General features: G+C 39.8%; 1 protein-coding gene across 2 annotated transcripts; it reads left to right on the plus strand.

Moving 5' to 3' along the window:
* Window positions 1–2,301: 2,301 nt before the first annotated feature.
* On the plus strand, window positions 2,302–8,816 carry LOC109951095 (deleted in malignant brain tumors 1 protein-like). 2 transcript variants are annotated; one of them, XM_020585381.1, is made up of 7 exons: window positions 2,304–2,709; window positions 3,358–3,660; window positions 4,055–4,348; window positions 4,465–4,758; window positions 5,316–5,639; window positions 7,700–7,834; window positions 7,935–8,816. In XM_020585381.1, the coding sequence occupies exons 1-7, from the start codon at window positions 2,382–2,384 to the stop codon at window positions 7,970–7,972; spliced, it is 1,716 nt and encodes a 571-aa protein (XP_020441037.1). In that variant the 5' UTR covers window positions 2,304–2,381; the 3' UTR covers window positions 7,973–8,816. The 2 variants fall into 2 exon arrangements, with proteins under 2 accessions (XP_020441038.1, XP_020441037.1); XM_020585382.1 differs by lacking the exon at window positions 4,465–4,758 and having other exon boundaries at window positions 2,302–2,709.
* Window positions 8,817–9,103: the final 287 nt, after the last annotated feature.

Consider the following 9,103-nt stretch of genomic DNA (forward strand, 5'->3'; position numbering starts at 1 on the left):
TCGGACCCTCCGGTTGGGAGGCGACTGCTCTACCCACCAAACCACAGCTGCCCCTATGACTGAGCATCACTTATAAAAGCCAGATAGTTAATAAAAGCAAATGTGCCAAAGAATGGGCGAGCATTCATATGGAAGCTCAGTAAACAATTTAAATGATGTTTACCCATTATTTGGCCCCAAACAAAATAACTCAAACATTTCAGAGAGCTCACCAAATAACTAGCCAGATGTCTGCATCCTTTTATACTGCATCAGAAACCACCCTATGTTAGTTATTCATTCCAACCAAGCAGTCAAACTTCTACTATGCCCTCATGCTATGTTGCTCATGCTAACACCAGGAAGTAGGCCTCAAGCCTGCTGCTTGTATCAAACACTTTTACTAAGCCTTTTGCTAGTTTACGTCATCTTAACAGGTATAATCCTCACATAATCCTCTTTCTGTCATTTTAGACCTTATGTACACTTTATTCAGATACTCCAAAAGAGCTTTTCCACTTGCTTGGTGTTTGCTGAATAAACGACATTTTCCAACTGGGAAAGAAAAATAATAAGCGGGACATTTCTAGCAGCAGTGTAAAAAAGCCATATGCACACAAACACAAACGGGATGTGACCATGAGCTGTCTTTAGCACTTGATGAGTTGCAGGCCATTCCTGGCCTTGCTACCACACGCTCACAAACAGCAGTGAGCTAATGGGCTGTAAATAGCACAGTGGGTGGGCCAGAGCACAGCAGATGGGGTACTGTGTAATGTCCCAAACTACCTGATAGAAGACTAACAAGAAGAAGAAACTGGGGAAGCTTTGAGCTGTCACTCTTCACCGGAGCCTCAAGATATTAGGTCTGAGAGAGTCTAGGACACCCGCTGCTCGCACACTGCCTTATAAACAAAGATTTCCAAAGCTGACATGATGTCCCAGCCTGCTAGCCTGTTCAGCAATGAGCCTTTCTTCAGCCAGGAGAGGCTGCTGTGGCCCCTACATCACAAGGACCTCTCCTCAGTGCAGCAAGACTTCTTCAACAAACCAAAAACTATCAGCTGGCTAATGGTTATCTTTATTCATTAACCCATATTTATCTAATGTAGTTGACTCTGTGTGTGGGCTCAAGGCTGCTTAAATAAATAACCTAACTGGGTAAGGATAGAAACTATGAGCTACTCAGTGGAAAACGCATTTCTCTGTCATGAACTTTCACTAGATATTTCAACAGATTGCTGGTGTTTCTACCCTTACATGCAAAAGACTAGAAGTGAACCTGGAGCGCTTTGTGTTCACAGTGCACAGATTAAGTGAACTGCATCACGGAAACTGCATCACGGACTTGAAATGAACTGAACTGAGACAACCTCCTCAGGGAGTTTGAGTGTTCACATTTACACAAAAAATGGTGTCTAATTGCTCTAAGTTCGTTTTGAGGTCTGAAAGAATCTGAGTGTAAAAACACCCCAACATTTCCAGCCACACTTCTCTGTGTCCATGGTTAATTTTGTGTAATTCAGTTTCTTCTTCTCATTAGCTGTATCTACAGTGTCCTCCCAGGGAACTGTAAGCTCGACAATATACACAGTCCACTGTGCTTCTGACCACAACACAAGGTCTGGTCTGAGTTTAGGGCTGATTAACTCCTCAGGAACTATGAGCTGATTCTCTACAACTACTTTAATTTGTCACCCTCTCCCTGCCTTTAACTGGCCTACACCCTGCTTGTTCAAAATGACTTGCTTTCTGCCTTTTTCACTCACGAACAAGTGAAATTTTCTCTTGTTTCTTCTTCTCCTCCACTGATTAAACCCCTAATTTCAAGATGCTGCTAAACATTTCAACACCTCATGTCTCCAGGTGTTTCTTGCTTGAGGCAGACTTGTAATAGATTATTACTTGAGTGCTGCAGCATTAAAAAAAACAGAAAGTGAAAGAGGAAGTCTTCCAGGAGGGGCAACTAGTGTGAAGTTTTTCTTCTGCAAAACACGGCTTTTAGATTTCTAGTTCATCAGTGATAAGAGACACAGCTTTATTCAGCCTTTGTCTGAACCATGAGGAGCAAACAGAGAAACCTTCACTTTTTGACCCTTGGTAAGACATTTTTCTGAAATGTATTTTGTGTTCCTTTCTTGTGTACAAATAGTATACGTAGGCAGGAGGTCTCAGTGTATTTAGTTTACACTTCTATCACTTCAGTTTAATAAAATGAAGATGAATCAAAAACAGTGAGAATGTTCTTTTTAGCACTTTCCAGATTCCTGAATGTAGCTCTGTCATTTTTTCTCCCGTAGTCTCTTTTCTCTTGAGCTCATCGTCATCTGTTGCAGGTAAATCCATTCTACTGTGTCACATAAAATCTTTTGTTTTAAGCAAAATGTTTAAATGTTTGTGTCATGTGTCTGACAGGTTCTCAGATCAGATTAGCTGGGTCTAGGTCCACTCTGTGCTCTGGAAGAGTTGAAATTTATTACGGTGGTGCCTGGGGAACAGTCTGTGATGATAACTGGGACCTGAATGATGCTAAAGTGGTTTGCAGACAGTTGGGCTGTGGTACAGCGCTGAACGCCATGGCATCGGCCCACTTTGGTGAAGGAACTGAGAAAATCTGGCTCGATGATGTGAACTGTTCAGGAAGTGAAAGGTCTCTCGCTGAGTGTCGGCATAGAGGGTTTGGGACACATGACTGTGGACATGGTGAGGATGCTGGTGTGATCTGTTCAGGTGAGCCCATTTTTGGATCAGATGTACAGTACAGAAAATCATATATAGTGTAGCTTGGTATGGTAACCATACTCTACAAGGTGCTTTCAGATTTGATTAAAGAATTACAAATGTAATATATATACAAATACTCTGACCTGAGACAGCTGATCAGTACTGAAACTAGTATATTAGACTAAGGATGGGGGTGGTGGAGAGTTACAGATCTTGAAATTTGGGAAAAATAGAACTGTAGACAAATGTAGAAATGTAGACAAATATATCAACTAAAAGAGCAACAAAAGCAACAACATCTAAAGAAAACTAACTAAACAGCACCATCAGGGAGAAATACAGTGAAACTAACAGCACATATAACAAGACTACAAAACCAAAGGGGACAAAGATCACAACAAACCAAAAACTGAAGGTAGTAAGCAAAACCCAAATCAACAAAGTCCATGGACGATGCACAAGAGGGAGAGTCCAAGAAATTACATATAGGCTACATAATAAGGTCTATAGCATATCCATGAAGGATTACTGAATGTGGACCTGTCTATTAGGTTTTAATGTGTCTATATTCATTTATTGAAAATGAAAGTAAACATTAACTTTTGCTTGACTTTCAAAAACACATTCCATTTCTGTCCTGTGTTTCCATCCTAGGTGTCAGATTAGCTGGGTCCACTCGATGCTCTGGAAGAGTTGAAATCCTTCACAGCAACACCTGGGGCACAGTCTGTGATGATAACTGGGACCTAAATGATGCTGAGGTGGTTTGCAGAGAGTTGAGCTGTGGTACAGCGCTGAGTGCTCCTCCCAAAGCTCTGTTTGGTCAAGGAACTGATAAAATCTGGCTTGATGAAGTGAACTGTTCAGGACAAGAAAAGTTTCTAAGTGAGTGTCAGCATAGAGGATTTGAGAGACATGACTGTGGACACGATGAAGATGCTGGTGTGGTCTGTTCAGGTGAGATGAATCTTGAATCATTTACTGTAGCTTATATATGTTGCAAAGTTGATTTGCAATAATAAGACACTGGGTGACAGTATGAGGGGTCCAGTGCTGACATTTGTGTACTAGGAGGCAGCACAGTTTGCATATGTATTTTTGAAACCTGTAATGTCTTTAACAAAAAAGCTTCGCTGACAAAATATTCACTAAGTATGCACAATATTTAGTTGACGTTGGGTAAAGCTAAGCATTTCCCTGAAATCACCAAATATAGGAAGTGTGTTCTTTTTCATTTTTAACAATGTCTCATATATATAAAGGAATTCTTCTCTGTAAACTTGTATATGAAATATCAAATCCTGACCTCTTAACCTCTTTTCTGGTTGTTTTGTTTTGTTTTGTTTTACAGTGAGCCTGCCAAAGCCCAGCATCTCCATGAGTCCTGCTGATGAGGTTACCTGGGGTCAGGATGTCAGCTTCACTTGTTCCAATTCAGCTGAGTTCCAAAGTGGAACATTTATTCTGAAAAAAACTTCAGGCTCATTTAATAAGACTCAAATGTCACATTCCAACTCTGCTGCCTTCAGTATCCCCACGGTGGACTTTGATAAAGAGGGATCGTACCAGTGTCAGTATGAGAAAACAATTTCAGGTCAAACTTTCAGCTCCCACCTAAGTGACTCTGTCAAGCTCTCTGTTACTGGTATGTAAAAAAGGTTTCTTGAACTTGATGTTTCATTCACATGAAGAAGTCACAATAAGTATAGCCCAGGTCAAAAGCACATTTAATCCTCCAATACTGTGTCTTTTTTTCTTTAGTGAGCTTCCCAGAGCCCAGCATCTCCATGAATCCTGCTGGTGAGGTTACTTGGCGTCAGGACGTTGGTATCACTTGTTTGATCCAAACTCAGGTTTTAGGTGGAACATTCATTCTGCAGCAGACGTCAGGCTCATTCAGAAAGACACAAACATCAAGTACCAGCTCTACTACCTTCAACATCCCCAAAGTCGACTTTGACAACCAGGGATCATACCAGTGTCAGTATGAGAGAAGTGGCCCAAGTCGTAACTTCAGATCTCCTCTCAGCAACACTCTTAGACTCCTTATTTCTGGTAAGAATAGTAAACAAATCAGCAAACATAAGTTATAGAACAGAACAAGAACAAGTAGTTAAACACAGACAGCTACTGGCTGGTGAAGATTTGCACTTAAAAGCCAGATGTTTTTCTCAGGAGGTGGTAAAACCCAAAAGCAAATCTAAAACAGAGTGAACACTGGATTTCTATTCACCCAGTGGCCAGAAAACATGACTCCAGATAAATTAGCGTTGCTGTATTGAGGGTGTAACTACACAGTTGTTTGCTAACAGACTTGCCATATTAATTTTTCCATTGTCCCCAAATTGCCAGAAGAAGATTTTTGCTGGTTTAAAACTCAGAGAAAAAGTAGGATGCCAAAGTTCTGGTTTCTTATAAATTTAGAAAACAGGTACAATTAATTTTCAAAGTATTGCTTTGAGATTATTCTTTTGCGCAGAAAAATTGGTTTCTTGATGTGCTCAAAGGCAGTCTCAGTCTGATCTTTACTAATTTACAAATCCAGCATATATTTTGTAAAACAAACAAACAAAAAAAATCCCATTGTCATTTTTTGTTTATTTGTTACCCAGTGAGACTGCCACAGCCCAGCATCTCCCTGATGTCTCCTAATGAGGGGCTGGTCCTGAGTCCTGAAGGTGCAGAGGTCACCAGGGGTTACAGCTTTGTCATCACCTGCTCCATAAACTGCAGCTATCCTGATGGCCGTTTCTTTCTCATCTTCTCTGGCTCCAACATCATCAGCACCAAGTCAGCAGTCAACCACTCAGCCTCCTTTTACTTCCCTGTAGCAGAGTATGAACACCAGGGCAACTACAGCTGTGTGTACGAAGTCACACTGTCTGCACGGAGATTCAATTCCACTGAGACAACACCAATTATTGTCATTGTTAAAGGTAAGTACACTGTATAATTTAAGAATTTTTACATTTTATCTAATAAATGAATAAAACAGACTGTAGTCTAACATGACAGTGGTGCTCTAAACCTATGTACAAGGCCAACTGTCATAAATCACATCATATGTTTCAGACAGGATTTTTCAATATTTATTCTATCAGCACAAGTTTATACTTTGATGCAAATTAGACAGTGACATGGGGACAGAGAAGAGGCAGAAAGAGAAACAGGAGCAAACAGGAAGGAGAGGGCGAATATGAAAAGGAAGTTAAACTGAAATCTAACTTGTGTGATCTGTTGTTCATTGTGGTTTACTTATTAAATGAAAAGATACAGACATTTTTCTGCATTTTTGGCCAATTAGGTTTGAATATTGTATGTATGATCAATAAAATGTGAAGTACTCAAGGCAGAAAAATGTGACATTAGATCATTCACTCATGTTCAGTATTAACTTGTAAGCAGCAGTTTACGGTTAATGTAGGTGTAGTTAATTTTTGACCATTGCACTGTAAATAGGGCAGCAACTCGTGATTATTTTTGCTGTGGGTTACTCTGATCATTTTCTCTATTAATCCATCAGTTGTTTAGACTGCAAAACTTCAGACAGTAGTGATAAATATTCATCACAACTACAAAATGCCATAGTGACAACCTCAAATTGCTTGTTTTTCAACCAAACCTCAAAGTTCCAGTTTTACAAATTGTTGAGTAGTGTAATCTACAGCAACGCATCATAAGCCAGTTATATGTTTTGTATACAAACATATGTAAAGTAAACATTTAAAGCTGTTAAATAAATGTAGTGGAAAAAATGTAGTTGAGTAAAATGTATTATGTTTAGTGGAGTAAAAAAGCATGTAATGAAAATACTCAAGGAGAAGTAACTCTTTTATACGTTTCATTTATGAGAATGTAAAAATTTTTTAGAGACTCTGTAGAGGACCTTTCTGCTGTTTAGGAATTAAAATGTAAATTTATGCAAATGATGCTATTTTGTGTAGATGAAAGCAAGAACAAGTAACAAGTGGAGCAATAAGTTAAAGATCTGTAAGTGGTGGATTGCTTCCTCTGTGCATTTTATTAAGATGCAAAGTGAGGTTTAGAGGTGACATGTTTGCATACCATTCATGGTTTATTTAGTGCTGACAGAAGAAAAGCAAGATTTATGTGAATGGCACAGTTGGATATGAAAACAGTTTCACATAATGGAAAGAGCTAGAGGTGCTGTCAGCAGAGTTGCTGACATCAGGGGAACATTGGATCAGTTGTCCTGCACCCTGGGTCAAGTCAGGGCCAAAATTGACCCTTTGTAGATAATCTTATCGCAGGTATGAGTAAGACACATGTAGGACTTGGCTGTCAGTGAAACAGCTAGGGTCTTGCCATAAGGACTTGGTAAAAACAGAATCTGAGACTAACAAGATGTATGACAAAAAAGATAGACTGATGTGTTGACTGATACTGTGACATTTACACAGCAGTGGGGACAACTCTTTGCAGACGTTCATGGTGAGAGTGAAGTAGAGCTGAGTTGGATACTGATGTTGTACAGACCACCGCCTTGGGCCACCAGGAGTTATCCATTTTAAGATATCAGTGAGGCAGGCTGAGATCTATGCTGAGACAGTGGGGCTGTCTGGTGAGAAGTGCAAATACAGTTGGGCATCATCAGCATAGCAGTAGTAAATAAAAAGCATACACAGAGATAATCAGGCTAAGGGAAGTGGTGTATATTGAAAAGAGAAAGGGGCCAAACACCAATCTTTGTGGTATGCCAGCAGAAAGAACGTCACACTTACCTTTAATATGCCACTTTTAATGACTGACCTGTAAGATAGGACTTAAACCAGCCAAACGCTGTGCTCACAATGCCTAGTATAATGAAAAATATGACAGATGACTGGAATTAGGTTCTCACTGATCTCAGGATTTTTGTAACTTCCAACAAAGAGAGGAGGTCTGAGATTCAAAACTGCACTCTCTATAATAACAATATGTAACATATGGGGAGAATGAGACATGTTCTCAATGATACACTGTTAAATGTTTTTAGCGCCTTTGTTGCCGCTGGTCTCCTCAGTAGCTTCTGGGATCCTGCTGCTACTCCTGCTGATCTTGTTAGTGATTTGCCTGGTCCACAGGAGAAGACGACAAGCTGAGCAGCCTGGAGTCCTTGTCCTAAGTCCATGTATGTGCTTCCCAGGACACAGTTTCCCCATTTAAAATACAGACATACACATACAAGCTTACATATGTATTCACACTTTCTTTTGATCTTTGTGTTTCAGTGACTGACAGAGCTGGGAATGACTATGAAGATGAGTAGGACGAGGACTATGTGAATGTTGATTTATTGGACACAAAGAAGAAACTCAAAGAGGAAGCAGGGAGATTAGAAGAAGAGTGCATCTATGATTGTGAGGACCCAGAGAGTGACAAAGATAATGACTATGAGGAAGCAGGTCCCACACCAAGTTCCGTAATGGCTAGTGAGGTCCTTTTCACTGCAGAGGAGAGCAGGGAGGATGAGGTAGAAAATGATGATGAAGAAGATGAAAGCAGTGATGATGAAAATGACTATGAAAATATAACTGAATCAATTTGTGAGCAAACTGTGGAAATTAATGGACAAAATGAGGATATTTATCAAAACTTTTAAGTGTCTACTTGTCACATAGTTTAGCTTGACAGAGGACAGTTTTTTTTGCCAAATTAAAAGTACAATTGCCAGTAAAAGTGCAGGGACAGGTAAATGTGGAATGATGCTACAAATATTGTAGCTTGGACTTACTCAAAGATAATAGGACTGCCAATGTGTATATGTTTGTAGATGCCCTGCCAGTTCTGTCAGACCTGCCCCTATAATAAAATGGCCAAAGGAGGAGGTCATTGTCAAGATCTGGAAAACTCTTCACAGTGAATGGGTTCAGTACACATTAAATGATGTGATCAGCTTCGGGTACAGAACCAGACCATTCCGGGCATTTCTGAAGTATTTTAGGTTTTATTCCATGAATCTTGAAGCATAGGGTGTAATACCAAAATTACTCTCTTCCTGGATTCCTTGGATTAAGACAAATCAGTACAGGCCATATATTGTATTTAAATATGGATGAACCCTCACCGCTTCCCTCTACTATGCAGAAGTGAAGCCAATTTTTTGTGAACACCACCACTAGTTTTGGCATTTTGCAACCAGATTCTGCGTAGTAGTGGCCGAGCAGTTGAGTAACATATCAGACTACCAAGCAAAGCTGTTAAAAAACAATCTGATTTACACCCCTTTTATATAATCAAATAAGTTCTTAAAACAAACTTGGTAGAAAAATGATCACTTGTACACAGCACAACAATATCTACCTAAAATGACAGAAATCACCTCTGGCAAAAATGTATTTGAATTGTAATTGAAATGTTAGTTTGGCTCATGTCCCATCTGCTACCACCAAGGGGTCAC

The sequence above is a fragment of the Monopterus albus genome, unplaced genomic scaffold (assembly GCF_001952655.1).
Source record: "Monopterus albus unplaced genomic scaffold, M_albus_1.0 scaffold363.1, whole genome shotgun sequence".
NCBI classification, from domain to species: domain Eukaryota; kingdom Metazoa; phylum Chordata; class Actinopteri; order Synbranchiformes; family Synbranchidae; genus Monopterus; species Monopterus albus.

Bases quoted from the DNA above. Each gene is read 5' to 3' on its own strand.
- LOC109951095 (XM_020585381.1), top strand. From the start codon at position 2,382: ATGTGTCTGACAGGTTCTCAGATCAGATTAGCTGGGTCTAGGTCCACT. The intron at 4,349-4,464 runs GTATGTAAAAAA...TTTTTTCTTTAG, and splicing joins TGTCAAGCTCTCTGTTACTG to TGAGCTTCCCAGAGCCCAGC. The intron at 5,640-7,699 runs GTAAGTACACTG...AAATGTTTTTAG, and splicing joins AATTATTGTCATTGTTAAAG to CGCCTTTGTTGCCGCTGGTC.